A 24,582-nucleotide genomic window follows, 5' to 3' on the forward strand; every position below is an offset into this window, starting at 1 on the left:
ACATGTACAACACTGCTGTAACAGTTGCTGACTTAATTAAGTCTGACCTACGGTTCATCTTTGTGGCAGGTTGCAAGGTGTGAACACATTAGTGGTGGCACTTGCCTCGCGTGCAATCACTCTTTTGTCATCATTGTTGGAAGAGCTTCAGGTAGAAGGACTCCTTACTCATGCTGAAGATGAACCAGCCTCTGTGGGATCCGACTTCTCTGTCAATTCTCGCTGCTCGGCATGGAGGAGAGTGAAGAAGCTGATGGATGACTTGCCCCTCATGAATTACTTGTTTGCTCAGTTCTCTACACTGTACAAAATGGTAAGACCTGTACTTTCTTTTTCAGCATCTACAACATGTAAAGGTTGTAAAAGGAAGCTCACATATGTAAGGGCAGGAACACGCATAAATAACCACTTATGTGTAGATTGTACTGTTTTTACGCACTGAAGTCTCTATTCTTTTCCTAGGCAACTGCCATGATCACCCCCACAGTGTCAGCTGGGCCAGAATCTCCCCGGCCCAGTTCAGGAAAATCTGATAGTTCAAAATCTCCAGCGACATCATCAGATGAAGGGGACAGTGAATACATCTCTTACTCTGATGGGAGTAGTGAAGGTAAATTGTATCTTGACAAGGAACTGTTTTTAACTTAATTAGTACTATCACATCATTTTGGTCACTTTAGAAATTTGAATTATGAAGGAAATTGTATGTGTACATTACCAGTCAAAAAGAACTAGAAGGAATTTGTTATTGCAGAAAATATCTGCACCTTCCTCTTAGAAAGTCATCCATAGCCTCACGAAGGATTTTTGGTCTTACACACCTCCTTCCAATCTCTCTGGAAATTTCAATTTTAGCTCCATACTATCCTTTAAAATCTTCGGCTCTTAGAGACTCCCTCCCCCTCAAAATTTTAAATGGTCTTCCTTGCGGTGGGTTTGGATAATTTCTGGAACTGCACAATAAGTCAACTTATATGGTTCACCTCCAAATGTGAATAGCTTGTCTTGAAACTTGATACACATATGGGGCAATAGACTATTTTTTTGACTGAAATTTTGTGAGACTAATCAGATGAGTCCCCAGTTTTCCTTCTTGTGTACAGTGTACTTGTATCTATAGATACCGGCAATAAAATAGCTAAGTTACATTGAAACTGCACTTAAGCAGAATGCAAGAATTTCAAGAAACTAACATCAGAGATAATTAATTTTGTCCATTCCTTGATTTAGATGAGGAGTCATTGCTTGGTCAGTGGTTTCAGGACACATTATCATCAATGCCAGTTGTCACAACCTCAAGTCCTCAAGTCCCACCAAGGAAGAAGTCAGAAAGTGGAGATGTGGGGGACAGTGGGACAGAATCGACCCCATCTGGACGGTCATTCCAGATGGCTCCAGAGGAGGTCAGCAAACACATGCTCATACACACTCATTTTACATTCACTCTTGACCATATTATTGACCACTACATTTGAGAGGTAGAAGGAATCTTGAGCTGCTTTATATTGTGTGTCTATAGACAATGCATTTCATGACAATCCAAAGGTAAATTACTGTCAACAACCTGTCCTGAATATATTCATCTGACAAATTTAATTGTAATGATCAACTACAATAATGGACTATGAAAGCTCAGTTGATTAATTTGGCAAATGCATGTTAAATTCCACTACAAGGGTCTGGATAGGCACACCCTTTCTCTTCATGGGTAGGGCTTAAAAAAAGTGCTGTCCCATTCTCCTGGACAAGTAGATTTTCCTTCTGGGCAAGTGGCTTTTTATTTCTCACTTGCCCAATGGACAAGGGCTCAGGCAAGTCATCTCCAGACTAAATCATTAAAAGGGAAAACTAAGACGTGAGAGTTTGAGAGCTACCTGTCCCAAAGGCAAGCTGGAATTCAAGTTTTTTTTTAGCCCTGATGGGAAGACCCATGTGCCAAACTATGTTATAGTTGGGTATCATTATAAAGAAGACCTGCATGGGGTCAGACAATATAATCAAATATTCTGGTGTAAAAGTATTTCCCCTTCTCTTGTCACAGAGTAGATTTATTAGTACATTGTAGCAGGGTAGTTATGTAGACACACATGCAATCAAAATTTCCCTACAACAGGCAGGCTGGTAACAATGAAACCAGGAATTATGCTTTATTTTAAGTTTCTATCTTTGCAGTACATCTACTTGGCAACATGTACCCTACAATTCTTAACCAAGCACCTTCTGAGTAGCACTGTTCCAGAAATGACAGAATACATTAGCCGCTCCTTCACAGAAGAACACATATCTGGTCTTGTGGGAGTTGTAAAAGATCTGGACCAACTTACTTTCACCAGCATGTCCAGTTATGTTGATATGGATAAGCTCTGTGGTGCAGTTGATCAGGCTGTTCACTTGCTCTTAGTTTCAGACTTATTATCAAATAAACAACAGGTAAAGGCTATCGCTTAAATTACTGTCTTACTGTCTTAATATAAATCTACTAGTGTTCTTTTGTGAATGCCATTCTCTGGTTGGCTATGCTAGTCACTATCTACTCTGTTGTGTGCTTATTAACAAACTGGCAGCCACTTCTTTGTATTTTCAAAGTGTCTGTGTCTACTAGAGGATTTAGATTTAAGTTCTGAATGACTAATAGATTTATACTAAAACAACTAGATTTTTCTATGATAAATCTTGAGCTCACAATTTAATCATTTTATACAGTATTTAATGTACAAATGTAGAAATACAGCTTAGGGCACTCTTTTTTCAGGATGCTGTCTAAATAAATTTAAAACTTTGGTTGTGCTTGAGAGTTTTTGGGTTAAATGTTATTTTTGACTCTTCTGATTACCTTAAGGATGTATTTCTGAGTCATCTTAGCCTGGCCCCACTGGATGATGGACCTTGGCCACTGAAGGTAAGCCAGCGTTGTCTTTCCATCCTCGCCAGAGTGTTACTGGCCCGCCAACAGAAGGGGTTACAAACAAACACAGGAATGGACATTGCTGAATGTGTTAAAGTGTGGAACAGGCTCATAGACACACTTGGAGATCATTGTCTCATGGAAGAGGCTGTTCCTGTCACGCAAGGTTTGTAGTAGTTCATCTTTATTAGCATCATTGTCATATCAGTCTTACCACCAGTTAACATTTTTGTTGTGCTTGATTTGAATGGCTCTGACCAATCAAGGGAGTTGAAATTGTTTGTGAAAAATTTTCTTTGTAGTGATTACAAGGCCAAGATTACATGTTGTAATCATTTTTTGTGTGTGGGTTCAGTGGAAATGCATTGTACATGTAAGGTGGTATTTTTTTTTAAATTGTTTTAATTTGTTTTCTTTTAGATTTGAATGTAGAACATCTACAGCTTTTGCTGTTTATTTTTCACAACTTCCCTGTGACTCAGCGTAAAAGACTTCTGACGTATTGTGCAAGGGTAATCATAACAGTTGCTAACTCAGCATCTGTACTACACTCCACTCCCATGGCACTGAATCACCTTTTGTTGCTGTTGGACTACTTTCTTCACCATTTGTCAACACCACCAGAAGAGCTCTTCAAACAGGTCTGTGGTTAAAATAATCTATCTACTGTCTCTTAAACAAGCACTGTAGAAAATCATGTATATGTGCCGTAACACATGAGTTCTGGGTTGACTAATAATAGTCAAGTTACGCAGTGGAAGATGCATATTGTGTTATGGTTGTACATGTACATGCAGACCAAGAAAATGTCTTTAAGGACAAAGGTAATTTTTTGTTAGCGTCAGAGTTCATTACACCAATGCAGATAACATCCCTTTTCAATAGCCTACATGTACTCTCTCTTATTATTGTGACCTTACTCTCCCTGTTAGGTTCAACATAACCTATTTCAGAGTTGTACAGCACCCAGCTCAAGATTGCTGGATGATAAAGGCTCTACAGACCATCATGAACCTTTGTATTATGCTGCTAATGGTGAAGAAGATGAGGGCCTATCACACTCAAGCATAAAAGTTCATTTGCTAGCTGAAGAATGTGTCACAACCAAGTGTCATAGTTTTAGACCCAGATTTTATGAGATAAGACCTGTTCTTCTAGAAGATAACTTGGACAAAGAGGTGTGTTCGTGACAAAATCATCCACATTTGGTTTGTTCTTTTCCTGATTGAGACCTAGAGCATATGCATTGTGGGGTTTGCAATAACCCTTTTCTATTGTTTCTTACTTGCACGATCATGATTTAATCTAACTTGCACAACTTATGATATTTGAAAATTAATTTGTTTCCATTTACCATTGAATTAATTACCCTGTAATGTAGTTGATTAACCCATTGACTCCTGGAGCTTTTTGCCAAAAACGCATTTTTTGGACATAAGCTCCAACATACCCGAAAACACATTTGCAACATGACAGTATGCCTTTCTTTCCTCTAGCATCGCGTTTTATGACATTTTTGCTCGGGCATGTGCAGAAATCAAAATTTTGAGATGTCTTTAGGCTTTTTGATATATTTTATTATTTTTTGTTTTCGCCTTTCCCTTTTCTCCTTTTCTTTTCTTTTTGCTGCAGTGATTGACCTTCTACTGAGCTTGTTTCAAGTTTAAAACATTCTGAGAAAGCATCTTTGAGACGGGCAATTTTTGCCATGGAGTAGCCACGTGTAGTGGCAAGAAATTTTGCTCTGAGTTTTTCACTCAACTTTTTGAGCATTTTTGTGCATATCGCAGGCTCCATTGGGTCAATCACTCTGATCTGGGTATCATTGGAAAGATCTTTTCCTCCTGCAGAAGTTGAGCGTAGATGATGCCAATTTTGGTCAAAGGTGATGACGTCAGAAGTGGAAGAAAGGCCAAGGCTCGTCACAGCCAGTTACGGCCGGCACAGGAGTCAATGGGTTAAATAAATTAACCTGACACAAACTTAGCTGGGGTCAATAATTGTGCCATTTACTAGTTGCTGATTTTGGATCTTGAAATAACATGAATTAAAAAGTATGTGCTTTTTTTCCCACTGAAAAATAAAGATTCTCTTGGCAAAATAACCTTTAAGTTCTATGCAAATAATTTCTGAGTGTTAGTTGTACTTGATTTGCGACGTGTGGTTAAATAATAATTATAAATTTGTCTCTAGGCTTGTTCTACACTACTTAGTTTGTCTGAGGAAGGGCAGAGCTATAAAGACTTTCACTCTGCAGTAATCAAACTTCTGATGGTGGGATCTCGGCAAGAAGTGAAGAGTTCCTCACGCGACAGCCACCCTTCAATGCCTGTGGATGGAGCAGTGGTGAAGCATAGCTTTAACCTTGCTTGGCGGATATTAGACTGTTTACCACCATCAGTTGAGTTTTTCAAGAGTCTACAGCAGGATCTTGAGATGCAGCACATCCAAGTCGCAGTGAGTAGAACACATTGCACAGCCAGGTTAGCTCAGATAGACACAAACGTGGCTTGACACACAGCTACTAGCTTTGGTAGGGAGATTTAGTTTGTCACATAAAGTCATTGAGAGTTAGACAATTAACCTGTATTTAAGCAATTTCTGCATTATTTGGTAGCCTCCTGACCTGAACTCAGTTGAATTCTTGAATTTGTACCGTACAGTATACATGGCTGTGTTTTATAATCTCACACACCTCCCTTAAAAATTATGGGTGCGGGGCATACGTGTTTAGTTGTTTCACCCAGTCTTAGTTTCAAGACAAAAATACATGTATAACAATATTTGTTTCTTCCACCATATGAAAGGATCCTGACCTTGCCAAACTCTTGTGTAGTTTGAAATTTGTTTCCAAACTTGGCTCTTCAAGTCCAGACACTACATTCTGTGAAACACTCAAGGTTTGTCAATTTCCATTGTATAGAATGTTAATTTTAATTGTATTGCCATTGTATGGTCCCATAACCATTTTAATATCCTTAGTGTTGGAGATATTTTTGTGCCTCAGATACTCATTTTCAGGGCGAAGTACTGTATTATCAGATGCACATGGAAAAGATTAAATGAGTGTCAATCTGTCATACAGTATTTGAGTACAATACAGGCTTGAGAGTACTGTTGTCTTAACTGCCTTGGGAAAACAAGAAAACAAATATACAAAATGCTGCAATCTACTAATGAAATCATCTGTTAATGCACACAAGGAGACCATACAATACCACACTTGTATTGTAATTCTGTAAGTTCTTAAATGCATGGTGGTATTACACATATTTGCTAGCTCTTGTGCATGTTCAAACCCAGTTCTCACAGACCCAAGAATCTAGATCCAGCATCACGCAACATTATCATGGCTTGTTGTTCTTGGGAGGGTCAAGAATTGTAAAATGCCGAACTGTTCTGCACAGATTTTCACATGTCAGGAGATATGTGCAATAAAACATGTACCATGAAAATTTGTCCTCAATCGAATTTTTTTCCAGCATGCTCCACAATAACTCAAGAGGGTCTCCAAAGCTAATTCTAGCAACATTTTCCCAAGCAATTTTGAGTTGAAATGTAGGCACCATAGCATCCTTCAACGAACAGCAATATTGAGATGTTCTACCTTCTTCACGTGTAGTCTTGTTTACCTCTACAGAATAGTCTTGTTGATCAGGGAATGTCCAAGGAGGACTCTAATAGCATAATTGATAACGTCACAAGACTAAGTGGAGATCTTCATCACAGTGTCATGATGGCAAAACAGTTCTTGAAAGAGGTAACAGTTACAGTGGTAAAATGAATGTAAGTCATAAGCTCTGAAACAGAAGGAAACAAGATTAATTCAAAACTTTTTCACTTTAGGAATAAATTGTTTAATAACTACACGTACACATGCAGTACCATGTACATCTGAAATTGCCCCGTGAGATATTGGAATCAGTAGGCAAACTTCTCGAAACACTTTCCTTTCAACGTGGCGTAAAACGATTTGTAGCAAAGATCTGTGAAAGCTTTGTAGATTCCTCATGACAATGAATGTTGTCAGATGTTTTGAATAAAAAACCTCATCTTATTGGCTTTCATACTATCATCTACATGCAATATTAATGTTACCTCAAATTTCTCATTAGCATATGTAAAAACGTAATTGCCAGTCTCAGTTTGTAACAATTTGTTACAAAATTATTGTGTGAAACGAGAAAGACAGGAAAAATGAAGGAAATCGAAGAGTGCTATTGGTGAAGGCAATCCATAATGTATCGTAATAATTATTATTTCTGTGCAGATGACCAAACTTCAGACTGAACTTTTTGAGGAGGATAACCCTTCCCAGTTGCCAGGACTGTTGAGCCTTTGCACCCTTGATGCTGTGATAGGAAAAACTCATGTGGCTCTGAATTCACTGTTTGGAAACTCAGATGAAGATCCTGATTTGACAATGATCGTGGAAAATGCAAATGAACTTCTCCCTGTGCTGGTTGATTTGATTCCACTGTATCAGAAATTTGCTGGGTAAGAGATTTATATGGAGTGCGGTGTAATAATTAACACTTTTCTAGAAATCAGGAAACATTTTTGTTAAAAGTAAAAGACAACTGCTTTTGGACTAAGTGGTCTACTGTATTTATCTGCCCAGAAAAACATGATTTTCCTAAAAGTCTCCAAAGCACATGTTACTTAATATTCATGTTATTTGTGCAGAAGAGCAAATTGTGAAAAATAGTGACTGAAAGTCAAGAATATGGGAACTAATGGAACAATCATCTATGAGACCATCATATTTAGTTTTGAAGAGCAAAATTAAAGTGAGGTACAGGTGTGTAGTATTTCTTCTAACCAATCCAGTATTAGATTTAGTTATGGTTATTCAGATACATTGTACATGTAGTTTGAATGTGCATGGAAACTGGAACAAAAAATCTAAAAAAAAAATGAATATTGAGCCCACAACTGAGCCACAGCCACAAGGGGTCTGGAAATGACTTTTTCAAAACAAATTACATGTAGACAAAATCTGAAATGTTTGCTTAAATGGAACGAAAATCAAAAACCAGCTTTGGTTTGCAATCTGTGTGATCCTCCTTCAGACGTGGTTTGTTTTGCAATCCTAAGACTAGTTTGGCCATAAATGGAATAGGAAATCTATTCCAATAGCAAAATCTGGGTTTCGATTGTTTAGAAGGAATACTACTAAATGTACCCACAAATGATTATTACTTTTTCATGTTTGCAAGTAGCAATTGTTCTTGACTTTCCTTATTCAAAAGTATTGTTACTAAGTTTAAGGTGATTGTTAACTGTTGATTGTCAGGTTTTGTTTGCTATCTGGTGCTGTGAAACAAAAGAACAGTGACAATGAGGGTGCAGAATCTTTACAGGCATATTCCAGTGTCATTAAAATTGGATACATGCGATTACCTAAGCACCCCTGCCTTTCTTTAACATTTCTGGCAGGTGTGTATGGTTTTTGGTTACTGTAGATGTTAAAGCAGTAATACTGGCAAGTTTAGAGTGGAGCACTGTTACAATAAAAATAATGACCCACATCATTTCAGATTTACATGTAGGAGCCTTTTTATTTTGCTATTATTGAAGGGCTGCAGATTTCAAGAGGGTTGCAACTGTTTGGTACATACAGCTAACACAATTACAGCTTGTGGGCTGATCTATCCTAACAAGAGAAAAATGTTTGTGATAGAAGGAAAGAAGGAACAGATAAATCTTGTTGAGAAGAAATTATGTCACACTAAATGAAGTAATATATGTCGCGTTTGTAATAATGGCCATCTAAAACCAATATCAGATCATTTGTTTTTTATTAGTGTCAATGTACATTTTGATGTTGCTTCTTATGAGTGTTGCTGCTTTCGGGATTTTCCTGCAACCACGGCATTCCAGTTGTTGCTACTTTCTAGTGTTCAACTTTTGCAGGGTTGTTACCTTCAGAACCTTATAGTAATCTGACCAACATTGGGCCGCCAAATTCCAGTTAGGTTAACAAGGTTGCCATGTTTAGGGATTGTACATTTTAAATAAAGAAAATTGCTGACTGCAGAAAAAGTGGTTAAAAAATAACTAGTTGGTCATGTTACCCTTGGAGAAGGTGTCTTAGCAGTTTTATATCAACTTATAACCTGATGAATAGAATGCCAAAAAAACTTAAGGTTCCAGCAAGAGTCAAAGATGTGACCTTTGTTATGCTGGTGCAAACACTGATTATTCACACGTACTGGAAATCATTACATCAGCTGAGGATAGTTAATGAAGAGTTACTGTAGGTTCCACTACCAGCCACTGTTCAGGAAAGGGAGCCATGCTTCTCTTCTCTGAATGTACAGCTGAATCAACAGAGTCTGAAGTCAACTTTCTATGCTAATTAATGCATGTTCACAATGCTGTACATATTACATATTCACTGCAGGTCTTCCATCATCTGTGAAGAAGGCTTTAGAAAAATGGAACAATATTGTGATGACAAGTTTTCCCTCAGCATCGTCATGGAAAACATCAGCTTGTTTGATTGAAATTGGAGCAGAAAGCTTTTTGGACTCTCTCGTGTCGGCACATCTGTCTGCTGTGTGCAGTGCTGGCTCAATGGAGATAGCACCAGCCCTTAAACACACTCTTCATTCACTAGTTCAACTAACTGCAGAGTTGCTAACGTAAGTCATGTCGATAAATACTTCATTCGTAATGCACTTCCTGAAAATGTTTTACTGCCACTGATTTTCGATGGACGTGTGATCATTATTTTGACAAAGCTCAAGAAAGTCTTCAAATAATAGTGTAGTGTCAATATGTAACTTCATGAATTAAAGCTACATGTAAATCTTTAGGACTTACATTACCATTGAAGAATTGTGTAAATTAAGATTAAATTAAATTAAGTTTGGAATTGCATTGATGACTCACTTAAATCTAAGAGTCGTGCTTGCTTCAAAAATCTCTTAAAAGAATTGATTATCTCCAACTACTGACTGGTACATTGATGTACTTTAATTTTTCATTTTTTTTTTTTTTTTTTTTGTGTGCACACTCATATTTTTCTTTTTTCGTTCTCTGTATGTGTGTGTGTGTGTGTCTGCGTGTGTGTGTGAATGAAATCGTGTCCTGTTTTTTTTTTTTTATATATATATATTCTGTAACTTTATTGCAATATTTTTTTCCGCTTGGCCCAGCCACTTAGCTCGATTAGCCTTAGCTATTTCTAAGTGGCCGTGCTCTGTTTTTCATTGTTATTTTTTCACATTGCATGTATTTATTTTTATTGTAAAATTTTTCTGGGCACAAAATAAAGATTGTTGTTGTTGTTGTTGTTGTTGTTGTCTTAGCTTGGGTCTGAAAGAATTATTAAGTAACACAAAATGTCAGAGTAATGGTGACTGTAGTTGTACATACTCATTATCGTCATCATCATTTGACCAGGATAGAGGACACGCATGAAAACCAGCTAAGGCTGATGTGGCCTCCTCTCTAAATATTGTAATATTTATGTAAAATAAAGTGTCATGGCTTTTGCATATACATTATTTTAAGACAATTTTTTGCACCATCATGCTTAAGGTGGAGTCCAAAAGAGGAACACTCCATGGAGACTGCCCTGGGTAAACAACTGTGTGATAATGTAGTACCTGTCATGGTGGATGCCACTATGGAGTATCTCTCAGAGCAATGCAACACCATTTTAGAGCGAGTTGTTGGTCCTGCAGACAGTGACAAATTTGCCAACTGTGTTCAGGCATACGTGTTGTCAAAATGTCACAAACTTCTTGTTGACCAGTTGGGAGCAGATAGGTACAGTGTTTGTGTTTTTCAGAATATTAAACAAAATGGTTTATTGATATCTTATACACTTGTACTGTACCACACATACAGGAAGTACTCCCTTCTAGGCACTGTATATTAATAAATGTCATGCAGTAACTAAATTTTCCATGAGTTACACTGTAACTGCTTGTTTTCCAGGTGAAAACTGAGATGTACTTATTGAGTATAAATATAATCCCAGCTAAGAAGAAGTAACAAATTACTCTTACACATCACCATAGAAAGCAAACTATAAAAGCTGCAACAGTTGTTCCAGTGTACTGGGTAAATGTCAGATGTATGTGTAGGGTGACAAATAAGTTGAAAATGTCTTTCAGGCAATTCTATCATGGTGTATCGTAGTTTATTAATCTATATTTTATAATTGTGACACATGCAGCTAATTCCCATATATTCAATTGCAAAACATGATTATAGCAGATAGTGTTTCTTTTTTCCAGGTCTGATATTGGTGAAGAGGTGCTAGTAGACTGTCTGAAATACATAGACTCTTTGTTGGAAAAAGTATCTGACCATCGCCTTCTGGAGCAGTTGTACTCAAAGAACAAAGAACTCTGTAAAGTTATTGTGCTGTCTGCAAACAAAAGACTGTCTTTGGGATATGTTAACAGGACTTTGAAACTGTCAGTCCGTTTCTTGCAGCTTGGTAAGTGTCTTTGATATATCGTTAAGTACAATGAAGAATAGTAATCATTGAACAAAGTTGAAAGGAACGGTTTAAGATACATGCAATTGTTCATAATTTGAGGAGTTTTAAGCTAATGGCAAGTGCAAAAAAATTTTCTTCATATTAAAGAGTTCAGTAGTGACATGTGTAACTGTTTTTGTTCTCTTTCATAGCTGAGAAGCCTCTGAACTTAGGGATGCACTTCTTGTGCTCTGGCTTCTCAGAGCTTTGCCATTTAGACCATGCAACCCTGGAGGGATGGCTGAGAAGGATTATGCTTGGTGTAGAAGATGACAAAGGAAACACAGGAAAGATGGCAGATAACAGACTTCTTCTACAGACATTTGCCACTTACATTGTTAAGGAAGCAAGGTACAGTATTCAATGATGATATGGATGCCTTCATATTGTGGCCACTCAGCTCTGCCCCTTTGGGTCCTTATTGTCATAAATGGCAAGTCCCTAATTGCTTCACCTCATAGAGTCCTTGCATTTTAAGAGCCTTATCAGATGTTGCAGAAAACTCTTGTGAAGCTGTAAACCACTGGATTGATACTGGAATTGAACATGGCTGATACGATAGTGATATTATGTGTGACTGTGTACTGACTTGGAGGTTGGGGTATCCTCCCCCCCCCCCCCCCCCCCAACACCCACATGCACACTCCTTCCAAAAAGGCAACAAAAAGAAGTAAAATCTTATTATACTGTACCAGAAACATATCACCTTGAAAAGGTGATATGCTTCTGACTGTACTTACTGTTTAAATATAAACTTAAATTAACAAGTATACCAAACTGTCTGAAAATTTTGCAGTCAGCTATGATCGCAAATGATATCATTTTCACTGTATTGTTTACAGTCCTGTTGGTGAAGAAGTCAGCCATGCCTTGTTAGAGTGCCTAATTCCCCTTGGAAATGAGCTACTGCCAGATGTTCCTGCAGAGTGGAGTAACATTGGATCTAAGTTTGGCGACCTCTTGAATATCGCTGCAGTATTGGCTGGTGCAGGGGATGGATCAGGACATCTTACCCTTTGTACTGCTGTTATCCAGTGGCTTGAGAAATGGTAACTGTAATAGACTGGCTTTACAATGAGAGCATTTAAAACACGCATACATGTAAGTGTACACTGTGCCTATCTTTCTTTCAGTAAAACTCAACTTCTCCTGGTGGCCGAAAATGGTGAGAAAGGAAAAGAGAGTGGCATGGTTGATGCAGCAGGGCCTCTTCTTCGTTATTTAGCAGAGGTGATGACAGCTTTAAAATACTCTTCAGATAAGGAGTGTCCTCCCTCCCCATCACTGTGCCCTGTTGATGGTGATTCAATGCTTCAAGATGTAGAATCAGATTGGATGGATGACATGGGTGGAGATGATGAGGATTCTGGTGGGGAAGAGTCTGTAAGTGAAAGGAAGTTTTGTTGTAAATATTTTTGGAGCTTAATAATCACTATTTCCACATAATTTTATAACTAGCAGGTTCATACATGTATTGCCAAGTATCTTCCACTCTGAGATCTTCCCCTCTTGCTTTGTGAAAGTCTGCATACGAGCAGGCAGGTAAAGTCTGCATACGAGCCAGTGGCCCATCAGGGCAGAGCTTTTCCTGCTTTCCGTAGCATGAAGCGACTACGAGTATTTCTACTCTGCCCTGGATGGGATGCTAGTTGATCACAGGGTTACCCCCAGCATTGTTCACTGGTAGCCATTTATACACTTGGGTGGAGAGAGGCACTGTGAGAGTAAAGTGTCTTGCCCAAGAACACAACACATTACCCACAGCCCAGACTCGAACCCAGACTGCTTGATCCAGAGATGCGCACACTAACCCTGAGGCCACCACGCCCCCTCTGCACAGGTACGATTATGTTATTCTTGTGGTCATTTTCTCTTACAGGATGAGGATTCTCTTTGCAACAAACTGTGCACATTCACTATGACACAGAAAGAGTTCATGAACCAACACTGGTACCACTGCCACACTTGCAAGATGAATGATGGGGTAGGAGTGTGTACAGTGTGTGCAAAGGTTTGCCACAAAGACCATGACATCTCATATGCCAAGTATGGTTCATTCTTTTGTGACTGTGGAGCTAAAGAAGATGGCAGCTGTATTGTAAGTTTATCACATTATGTAAACTTACCATTAATAGCTATTTTGAGTAAGGAAATTATTTTGTGTAGACCACATAGGTAAGGTAAAGTCTGCATGCGAGCCAAGTGGCCCATCAGGCCGGAGCTTATCCCGGTTTCTGTAGCATGAAGCGACTAGGAGTATTTCTACTCCCCCCTGGATGGGATGCTAGTCCATCGCAGGGTTACCCCCAGCATTAAGTTCGCCGGTACCCATTTATACACCTGGGTGGAGAGAGGCACTGTGAGAGTAAAGTGTCTTGCCCAAGAACACAACACAATGTCCCCGGCCAGGGCTCGAACCCGGACCGCTCGATCCGGAGACGAGCGCACTAACCATGAGGCCACCGCACCTCCCCTAGACCACATACACAGTATAAATTATATCAGACATAGTCTCATGGTCTCTTGACAATAACCACCTGTATGAGGCCTTCCAAAGGGTAAAAGCGACAAGCGACACAACCCCGAAACCCAGCGACATGGGAAATTTTAAGCAGCAACAAGCAAATCGAATGTGCAGTTAAAATTCGACAGCGACACAGAGAAACACTGGAAAAGAGAGCAACATTGACCTGTTTGGACTTTTTGCCTATTTCGAAATTGTATTCTTCTGCAATGTCTGGTAAATGTCAGAAACTTGTCTGCTTTTCCACTGAATAAACTCTAAAAAAATTAACCTTGTAGCGACAATGACATATGACTTCATCCCCAAGAAATTACTTCCGCTGGTTAGGTGGCATCGGTAAATGAAAGGATGCAACATTGGAACACGGCTACCACCCTTGGAAGGCCTCCTGTACACTAGAAAGGAACAATGCCATCCTTAATGTACCACAGTTTTCAACTCTTGGGGTCTTAAACTAATTCTTGAAAGTGAACAAATCTATAAATACGCACGTGCACAGTTTACAGTAGCTTTTTATCCACTGATGAAGAGGCAGCAGCCTCTAAACGTATGGATGTTCACGTACTTTTCGTGCAATAATGAATATTTACTAAGTTTCTTTATCTAACAAACTTTGCGCAACACAGCTTTCTTCTTGTTTTAAATCTATAATGTGTTGTTCCTGGACATACCCATACCTGATACCCTGTCTCTGGTTTGGACTCCCCCCCCCCCCCCCCATCCCCTTAGAAATTCTAGTTTTTAACCATACTTTCCATTAAATATTTTCGCATTTGAAACCCCCTCCTCCTTGGAATTTCCAATAACCCCCCTTAGGGTGGATATGGATATTTTCTGGAACCACCAAGTAAAACAGAACATCTTTTTGATATTTCAAAATACAGCACATTCTGCTTTATGCTTCTGTCAATCACTGGCAAATGACATTTGTGCCAAATGGCAGCCAGCATAATTTTTTATTTTATTTCACCAAACACATCCCATATGTTTGGTGTTTGAATATTAGGCCACAAATTGAAAGGTTGGGTGGAAAAAGGGTATTAGCGATTTTTGCCCAAATTGAACATTGCTAAAACAGCTCCAAATTTTGCATGTGGGTATGTTTTGGTGTGTTACTTAAGCAATGTCCTGTATTTTTTTTGGGGGGGGGGTGGATTTTGCTTTGTTTTTGAGATACAAAATACGCAAAAACATTAGTTTACTTAGCAGCATCGAATGCAAACAGAAGAAACTATTTGTTTTGCTGAACAATGTTGGTAGTTTAAGACACAAAGTTATTTTAACTTAAAAGTTGATATGTTTTTGTATCATTTTGTGAGATATAATGTGCAATGTTATTATTTTATGCCAGGCCTTAGTTAAGCGTACACCAAGTAGTGGGGCAGAAAGTCAAAGTGCTGTTCCACCATCACCCTTTGCTACAGGAGAGATGGACGAAGGACAGGATGACACAGAAGGATCCTCAGCTGGTAAACTATCATCATTAGCAGGTGGAACGAGTTCTTCAGCTTCAGCAGCTGGGTTAGCAGGGTCAAGTGGCACTGGAAATGGAGGAGGATTAGAGGACACAGGAGCACTTACATCAAAGTCTGTGGAAGCCTTGGCCAAGCAACTGGAGGTAATAGGACTGCTAGTTCTTGTCAAATGAAGGTCTCCATGTAGGTATCCTGTGCTGGGTTAAAGTAACTCAGTTTTGCAGACACTGGAAGTGTCAGCTATTAAAATGCACAGCTGGGATTAACTAACCTTGACAATTTGTTTACTGAGTGAAAGTGAGCTTCTTAGCTTTGAATCTTACCTTTCTTCCAAAAACTGATCATTACACTGTATGTTAAGAGTTGATGTTGTCATGAATGTGATGTATCAGTAAACCAAGTAATAACCTGTTTAATAAAATTTGTCTTTTTACATTCATATGTCACTATTAAATGTTTGGTACAATCCATGTTTGACAGAAACACAAGCTGCAGTTGGTGAGTCAATTGGAGAAGTCATCAGTGATAACAACAACCCTGGATCTTCTTCAGTGGTTGATGGGGCCTGATGCTGGAGGATCCAGTAGTGTTGGCATGGGAGTATCTAAAGCTATCAAGGATGCTTTGACTGAACTACATGTGTCGGAGAAAATTGTGGAAAACACAGATCAGCTTCTGGTAAGTTCACAACTAGTGCATGTGTCCCACTTTAAGTATTTTTAAGTATCTTTTTGTTTTTTTGTTTTTTTGTGTTTTTGTTAGAATTTATTAAATAATATTTTCACCATTACTAACAGCAGACTTCTAATAAATTGTTTATTCCATTTCAGGTTCCAACTCTAGGATCTCAAGAAGGAGCATTTGAAAATGTGCGAATGACATTCAGTGGAGAACAGGGTCAAACCATCCGGCAGTTGATTGGTGCTCATGTTCTGAGACGTGTGGCCATGTGTTGCTTGGCATCACCAAAGGGACGCAGACAACATCTTGCTGTTAGCCATGAAAAGGGCAAGGTAAATGACTGCGGCCTAACACCCTTTGAAGCTTCAAAATATTGGGGTTTGAAATGACCAGGTCATGACATGATTGAATGACTCACGATGCTTCCCATTATTTGACATGACTTCATCATTGAAGCATTGTATTTCAGCCATCTGCAAAAGCCTTGTTTTATTAGCCTTAATACTTTGTTGTGATTTTGATAAGTTTTCATCAGTTATTTATTGATGTAAATTAGGTGTGAAAAACCCACTTGGGAGAAACTAATATCTACATGTACATGTAGTATTGCATTAAGCCTTATAGACTGTACAAGTACAGTCTTTATTTGAAGTAATATGAGGGCAAAACATGTCTTATAGTGCACTTTTATAGTTAAGGTTACCTGTAATTTTTTATTGACCAAGGGCTGAAAGAGAACATTCAGTTAATCATAATACAAGAATAACATGCGATGAACAGGTCAAATTGAAGTGTTTTTGCTGTGTTGTCACATTATCTACACGAACAGGCTGATTTAAGGCCAACAGAAACAGAGATCACTTAAAAAATTCATGTCTAGTAGCAGGGAGTTAAATACACTCTTGTAAATGACTGAAAAACCAATGACAAATCCAAGGGAAATAGTTTTGAAATAACAGGAAGTTCAAAATAACCAAGTTCATATTCCATGGTCCAACTGAATAAACAATATTAACTGTTATTAACAGTACTTATTAACTTTGAATGTAATATATACTAACATTTTTTCAATTGTCGTTTAGATTACAGTGCTCCAGCTGTCAGCACTTTTAAAGCAAGCTGACTCTAGCAAGAGAAAGCTAACCCTGACGCGCCTTGCCACGGCACAGGTACCCTTCACAGTTCTGTCTATTGCAGGAAACCCCTGTAATGAGGACTTCCTAGCAGTGTGCGGGTTGAAGGATTGTCATGTGTTGACATTCAGCAGTTCAGGGTCTGTGGTGGATCACCTTGCCCTTCATCCTCAACTGGAGACTGGTAATTTTATCATTAAGGCTGTCTGGCTTCCTGGATCACAAACACAACTGGCTCTTGTCACTGCTGACTTTGTCAAGGTAACATTTTGGGACTAACCAAATGAAGACCAGGGTCAAGAAATATTTAAAGTCTCACTCTTGTTTGGACTAAAACTCTTGTCAACTCATGGCAACCTTTATAAACTCTTGTGTATTCTCATCCAATTATTATATGCTAGAATATTATTTATCTTAAGAGTCTTTTTTGGGCTATACTCATTTTAAGTCACAGGAAACCTAGTCTCCTATGCAGACACTCCTTCCATTCGTCATGCGAAGGAAGATTGCGTGATGAGCCCAAAGAGAGTCTGGGTAGAGGCCAATAGAGGAAACACTCATTTAGCTCTCATTCTTCAACTCTTGGAAAATAATGTGCAACTCTTGCTTTCATTTTTCCTGGGCTTTATACAAGTTGTTGCAGTTCTAGTTGGTTCTCTTTTGCATTTTCTCTGAAGAGATAATCAACATATTTCACTGTTTAATTACTAAATGTACTCTTTGCTGTAGATTTATGACCTGTCCCAAGATGCCTTGAGTCCTCTCTATTACTTCCTGCTTCCAAGTGGAAAGATCCGAGATGTCAGTTTCATTTTTGGCGATGGAGATCACAGTTTGATACTAATGTCTTCAGCAGGACAGTTGTATCTTCAGCCCATGGACGTCACCAGCAGTGCAATAAATGGTCCTTTTTATTTGACAAATACATTACCCATTGAACATCCTGATCTACAAGACTCCAATGGCCAAGTAGCTGGTGGTGGAGTGTCTGTGTACTACTCACACATTTTGCAGTTGATCTTCTTCAGTTACAGTCAAGGTACTGTGATGGAAACAATAGCAGATAATAGAATTAAGGAGCAGACCCTGCAAGGGCTAGACATGTGCATGCACCTCTAACAAGTCGGTGGGATCCAACCAGCGTAATGTTCAACCACAGTCCATGGTTGCTATTAATCAGAAGGGATGCACCTTTTGTGTCCAAATGTGGTCTTGGACTTTGCCTGACCATTGGTGATTATTATGGATCAAAGGTTTTCAGTACAAATTACACATCAAGTTGATAGAAAGGGTGACTGTACAGGTTAAGTTAATTTTTAAAAGTAGATCAAGCAAAATGTAAAGTGCATTGCCACCCTTTAGCTCTTATTGGAAACCTTGCTTAATGACAAAGGTTGACTGTGTAGTTAACCGTTTTTTTTTTTCTTGTAGGTAAAACATTCGTTGCTCCATGGGGTAAAGACCAAAAGGAAATCAAGAAGATGTTTCCAGTGACCTTAAAGAGTAGCTCAGGCAGCAATAAGAACTCGCAGTCTGCTGCATTGTGTCAGTGGAGTGAGGTGCCACAGCACCCTGGTCTTGTATGTTGTCTGACACACACAGCTGGTGTTCCCGTTGTGCTGATGATCAAGCCCCATCAAATATTGGTACAACCAAAACCTTTATCTGTTTCAATTGTTTTTGTTGTTATCAAATTTACATGGCTCACATGGAGCAATATGAGTATTGAAAGGGAATGATACAGGCCAGTTATTGTTGGTTATTATTTTAGAGGTAATGAATTACTGTAGTGGTGAAATGTTCTGACTTAAGCATCGTTCTTACTGCACAGGACATCTTCGATCACAATAGGGAAACAAGCTACCACCAGTGTTGTTGTGTATTCTGAAAACTCTTTCACTTCCTGCATTAACAAGTAACAGAGAGTTTGTGGTAACTAGACTATTTTATTTGTTGTTTTAACAGATTCAAGAGATTAAAGCCACATCATCCAAAGCAAAAACCCAGGATATGGTGGCCATCCGGCATTCTGTGAACACATCAGACCAACAACGCACTACAATGATTCTTCTTTGTGAAGATGGAAGTCTCCGTGTTTTCATGGCCAGTGCAGAACACACTGGTTACTGGATGGCTCCCGAGTTCCAACCTGTGAGGTCAGTGGCTTGCTTATACACACAAGCTTAGGCATGTGCATCTGCTATGATTTGGTTTCCATGTTTGATCAGAACTTGAATTGTTATGTTTGCTACACTAATATAGAACATAGATTTTAGGACTGCTAAGTGCTTGTCTTAAATCACAACTACCATATGTGTAACAATTTAGAGTTTAGCGTCGTGAATCTGGGTATTAAATTAACCTAATTGACCTACGAAGTTGTATAAGCCCAGGGCTTGTAACTGGCAGTTTATGGTAATTAATTAAAATGTTGAAGTTTCCTTTCCTCCACCATCACCCGTTTCGTTAATTCAGTGATGTCACCAGACACAAGATCGACGCCTCCAACAGAGAATATCTACTGCATTGTCCTGCCTTTTAAAGACCAGAAATCAGCGGACATAGTAAAGAAACATCTCTCGGACTTGAGTAATAAACTTGATCACAAACTACAGCCGGTGTTCAGAAGCCGTAAAATTGGCGATGATCTCAAAGTACAAGAGCCAAAACCACCTTTGATCAATCAACAGTGCGTTGTTTATAACTATATATGTGATCTGTGTGATGCAGAATACGTCGGTTACACTAGCCGTCATCTTTACAAGCGCACTGAGGAACACCGATTTACCGCCATCGGAAAACACCTTCAAAATGAACACCGAGTTGATACAGTTGGTGACCTGACTAACAACTTTAAGATCCTAAAGAAATGTCAGGGAAAGTTCGATTGCTTGATCCACGAAATGTTGTGGATTCGCAAGAAGAAACCGAGTCTTAACACACAGTCAGACTCCATTCGCGCAAAAGTATTTGTTTAGGCTTTGAACAGACACTGAACTCATTACCAGTGTTTGACACCTCATTGGAATGAACATGAACATTGAACAGCTATCTTAATCTTAATTTATTCAATTTCGCACCTCTACCATTGGTATAAATTAGTTTACTTTTTGCACAAATATTTTTTAACTTGAAAATGGTGCCAGGATGACACCGAAACGTCGTTGCTCAGTTTTTTCGCTAATCTTTATTGTTAACTGTATTTCCAAATTTAATCTTATAAGAATTCCTTGTGTTTGTTGTGGCAAATGAATCCATTGAATCAGAAAAAGCTTGGGAAAGAAATTTGCTTGTTATGATATTATTATAATTATTCTAACCTAAATCATTTGTTTTCCATATACAGGCCCCTAAGTATAGTGAAGCCAGTTCGCAAGAAGAAAACCAGTAAAGCCAGAGTAAAATCGACCACTGTTAGTTTCCCAGTTGATTTCTTTGAGCACTGTCAACCACTTCTAAATGAGGTAGAGTTTGGAGGTGGAGACATTCTCCAAGTCTATAATGTGCAACAAGCAAAGCACAGACTCATGACTGCTGGAATGTATATTGCAAGTACCAAGGTACAGTGTATGCATATATGCATGGATAGCGTATTTTGCTCATTAAGAAGAGCTGCTTTTGTTTTTTGTTTTCGTTTTTTGTAGTAACAATGATAGATTTTGGTGTTATTGTGTGATGTATTTTATTCTGTTGTTTTATGCATGAGTTCAATTGCTGATCCAACATACATTTTAAAGGAAAAGCCGAAGAAGGACTTTTTATTTAATTTTAGCTCTTTTTAAATGTTTTTCAGCATGTATAACTCTTTTAATTTTATTTTTAGTCTTTCATTGTAAGCTAGTTGTATTTTTTTAGCGTACATTAGCATAGAAGAGCTAACTCACTAAAATTTGCTCATAAACCATTATGTAAAATAATGTAACTATAAAATTTAAATCTTGTTTATAGTGGTCATGCACTTAGCTATACAAGCACCAAGCTTAGCTAGTTTACAGGCATGACACTCAAACAAAGGAAACATATTTCAAATAAATGTAACATAGTTAGAAATTTCAACCGGCAGGAGGCAGACCAGTTGGCTAATTGTTATTAATTATTATTATTATTTGCAGCCAAATGGCTTTAATATTGAGATCACCAACACTAATCCTCGTGTTGTCATGGTTGGAGTGAGAATTCAGATCGGCTGTCAGTCTGTGGAAAAGGCCCCGTCCTTTGTGGAAATCTTTGGGAGAGTAATTCAACTGACATTGACAAGAAACAGATGGTTTGATCTTCCATTTACAAGAGAGGAGTCATTAACTGCAGACAAGAAATTCTCCTTGTTCAGTATGTGCACATCATTTGTTTTTTACCATATGCAATGCATCAAATACATTTCATAAAAAGGTAATGTTGCACAAGGAAATTTTTGTTACAGCACAAGTTGCAAGAAAAAACTTGTCTAGTATAGCATCCCCTAAAATGAACATACCTGGCAACAAATCAGTGAGTCAGGTTCTACCTTTCACATCAATTGGAATGACACGGCCAATTATTTTTATGCATTGCTTAGGGGTGTTTCACTTAGTCACAAGATGGCTAATAATGGGAGAATAATGCTCTAGAATTAGCCAATCAGAGTGTGCGTTATGTTGGCTACAAACACAAGCCATACATGTATAATAGATGTAATTAACAACTAGTTTAAAATTTTTGTCAGTTGGCCAGTCTTTAGACCCATCAGGAGTGACCATGCTGGATTCAGTGAAGGTGTATACCAAGACAAAAGAGGCATTTGGTTGGCCTGATGATCCTCAGGAAGAGATACCTTCTACGCCTGGTCTGGGAACTGCAGCTGCTGTGGACACAGAGACAGAAATTGTCAATTCTGTTCCCCCACTGACAGCCGTTGATAAGTATGTCGTTACTTTTCACTTACTGCAATACAAAAGCTATTCAATTTCATGTTTTCCTCTCAGCTATTACCAACAGCAAGTTTGTATGACAATTTAGATTTCCACTGGCTCTTTTTCTGATGTCATCTATCCCATATTACACTTAGCTCTATTCTTGTCTAACATACAGTTGTATGACTCGGTTTATTTCTAACATGTATGCTGTTATTCTGTCAATGTAAGTTTAATAAAGTACATAATTTACAAAGTATGTTTAGGAACTATTGCTAAAAGACAGAGTTTAGGGGAGATCTGAGCTCTGCTCAATTCACTTGAGTTTTTCAATCAACCTGTGTAAACATGAAGTGTCTGTTGTCCATTATCTTTACAAAATGTAGCTTAAAAATGTAACATATAATTATTTTGTTTTCTTTGTAGACTGGTAGTCCACCTGCTGGAGGTCGTAGATGGTTGCTTTTCTACATTTGTATCTCAGGAAGAGGTCTCAAGGCAGGCTGCACTTGATGCTGCAACATCACTTATGACCAGTGCTATGCCATCCACTGTTCAGCATCAAGCACAGGCACTGCTTGCCACACTACATCCATCCAAAATGTCCTACCACAGCCACAAGGTGATGTTTTGCAGCAATTGGCTGTGGGTGTTGCACCCACCCTGTAAGGGTGTTCTGATCCTAATTGCTATATTTGGTGAAGCTAATTAAATGAAATAAGGCCATGAATTAAAAGATCTTTGGCGCATTCTCTGACTGTAAGACTGATAGAACAGAATGGTGAAAGACAAAATGTTTCGAGAATCTTCTCTGCACCAAGGGCCACTTTAACTGGTGTGTATTGTTTGTGTAAATGTGCCAGGCCATTCTTATAATATCTTAGACGAGTAACTTGTAAATGATTACTGATGTTTGTTTCCATTCACTCAGGATCAGGCACAGCTTTCTCAAGTGGTAAACTTCCTTTGTAAAATTGTCGGTCCATGCCAAGAAAAGGAAGCAAAATCAGAAGAAAAAGATGCAGAGGAAGATGAAGAGAAAGCAGCAGAGGGACAGAAGAAAGAAGAAACTGAAGAAATCTTAGTAAATGTTAGTGAACTTGATGTTGAGAGTTTTCAGCGTCTTGTGGTGAGTGCCAGATCTGTGGCCAATACAAGACCCAGTAATTTGGCAAAATATACCACCCTGCCTGGACAGCAAACAGCAGAGGGTAAGTCAGTAAATCGGCCACTGAAATTTTTGTAAAGGATCCCGTGTGTTTTTTATTATTTTTTTTTACTCATGAACTCTGGCACCCTCAGAATTTTTGACAAAGTTATACAAGAAATGTCTTACATAATATGTAATATGCCATGTATTATATGGCATAACTGTGTTGTTGCTATACTGTAAACCGAAAGTGCATCATGAGACTAGTAATAAAGGTTTGTTGCTATTTTTTTGCCAGAGAGTGATGATACACATCATTTTGCTGTGTGCCTGATGAATGCATTTTGGAAGCTTCACAGTTGCCAGCCTGTCAACCCAGTTCTATCCCCATTGTCTTCCACTGGTGAGAGATGATTGATAAACTCAGAACACTCAAATGTAACCTTGAGGAAAACTGTTTTTATGCTCTCATTTCTTACTTCCCAAACAATAATTACATATAGTATGTTCTGGCAAATTCAAGTAAGGATAGTGATAATTGATGAATCTAAAGCAGTAAAGAGAAATAGACCTCTTTAGCTTGGGCGGTTTGTCTTCCCATTAAAGACCACATGATGATCCTCTTGAGAATTCCTGCTTTCAAATTTTTAAATAGTCGCATGTATAGGGATGAATAATTTTAAGATGGATAAAAGAAAAATTCTCTAGACAATATCATGTGGTCTACAATGGGAAAACAAACCGCCCAAGCTAAAGAGGTCTATTAGATGCTGGATATGGCAGTTTCAGGAATTGTAAGCACAGAGTACCGTTCGACCATTTTGGACAATTGCAAACACCGTTACTCTCAATGCCTGGGCAAAATAGTTGTTTCTGCCACAAGTAATCATTATCATTGGTCATCAAGTATTATAGATTGAAGATAAAATTTTTATTGACAAAGAAGACAATACATATTGTATAAGGTTGCATTTTTGTTATTAAACTTCGTTTGAATTGCCTCCAAAAAGTGGTATTGAAGATAATGGAAAGTTTTATCCTAGGGTTCCAACATGTGGAGTCTACAGTGACAGCTCTTGTGGACATCATACATGCCTTTGCAATAGCAGATCCCTCCAAAGTTGGACTAGCCGTCAAGCAGTATGTGAAAATGCTTCTCTGTGAGGTATGTGGGTTCATTTAATGTGACTTATTGATTTTCTAGAAGTGCAATGAAGAGCGTGGAATGGTTGTTGCTCATTACTCCAGATTCACTGGCTGGTTCCCATAGTCAATGAAATCGCTACTTGTTTATGAAAGTGGGATTTAACTATTCTGGATCACAA

The 24,582-nt window shown here is 38.4% G+C and overlaps 1 protein-coding gene across 3 annotated transcripts in view; it reads left to right on the forward strand.

The window, feature by feature from the left end:
- Positions 1–24,582, forward strand: part of LOC145460859 (E3 ubiquitin-protein ligase UBR4-like) — a 59,242-nt gene that overhangs the window by 5,375 nt on the left and 29,285 nt on the right. For all 3 annotated transcript variants that reach the window (XM_081445612.1, XM_081445619.1, XM_081445629.1), the window contains exons 9-41: positions 70–313; positions 463–610; positions 1,231–1,403; positions 2,173–2,430; positions 2,840–3,071; positions 3,326–3,546; positions 3,838–4,083; positions 5,099–5,362; positions 5,713–5,805; positions 6,546–6,665; positions 7,176–7,402; positions 8,202–8,344; positions 9,312–9,552; positions 10,454–10,684; positions 11,158–11,363; positions 11,558–11,756; positions 12,248–12,454; positions 12,539–12,788; positions 13,285–13,503; positions 15,281–15,547; positions 15,885–16,082; positions 16,235–16,417; positions 17,168–17,479; positions 17,948–18,257; positions 18,650–18,864; positions 19,184–19,374; positions 20,565–20,778; positions 21,331–21,547; positions 21,921–22,116; positions 22,534–22,729; positions 23,039–23,318; positions 23,556–23,660; positions 24,301–24,422. In XM_081445612.1, the coding sequence (XP_081301738.1) occupies positions 70–313; positions 463–610; positions 1,231–1,403; positions 2,173–2,430; positions 2,840–3,071; positions 3,326–3,546; positions 3,838–4,083; positions 5,099–5,362; positions 5,713–5,805; positions 6,546–6,665; positions 7,176–7,402; positions 8,202–8,344; positions 9,312–9,552; positions 10,454–10,684; positions 11,158–11,363; positions 11,558–11,756; positions 12,248–12,454; positions 12,539–12,788; positions 13,285–13,503; positions 15,281–15,547; positions 15,885–16,082; positions 16,235–16,417; positions 17,168–17,479; positions 17,948–18,257; positions 18,650–18,864; positions 19,184–19,374; positions 20,565–20,778; positions 21,331–21,547; positions 21,921–22,116; positions 22,534–22,729; positions 23,039–23,318; positions 23,556–23,660; positions 24,301–24,422 (6,928 nt within the window). The remainder of the gene's footprint in view (positions 1–69; positions 314–462; positions 611–1,230; positions 1,404–2,172; positions 2,431–2,839; positions 3,072–3,325; positions 3,547–3,837; positions 4,084–5,098; positions 5,363–5,712; positions 5,806–6,545; positions 6,666–7,175; positions 7,403–8,201; positions 8,345–9,311; positions 9,553–10,453; positions 10,685–11,157; positions 11,364–11,557; positions 11,757–12,247; positions 12,455–12,538; positions 12,789–13,284; positions 13,504–15,280; positions 15,548–15,884; positions 16,083–16,234; positions 16,418–17,167; positions 17,480–17,947; positions 18,258–18,649; positions 18,865–19,183; positions 19,375–20,564; positions 20,779–21,330; positions 21,548–21,920; positions 22,117–22,533; positions 22,730–23,038; positions 23,319–23,555; positions 23,661–24,300; positions 24,423–24,582) is intronic.

This window comes from Orbicella franksi, chromosome 1 (assembly GCF_964199315.1).
Source record: "Orbicella franksi chromosome 1, jaOrbFran1.1, whole genome shotgun sequence".
Lineage (NCBI taxonomy): Eukaryota > Metazoa > Cnidaria > Anthozoa > Scleractinia > Merulinidae > Orbicella > Orbicella franksi.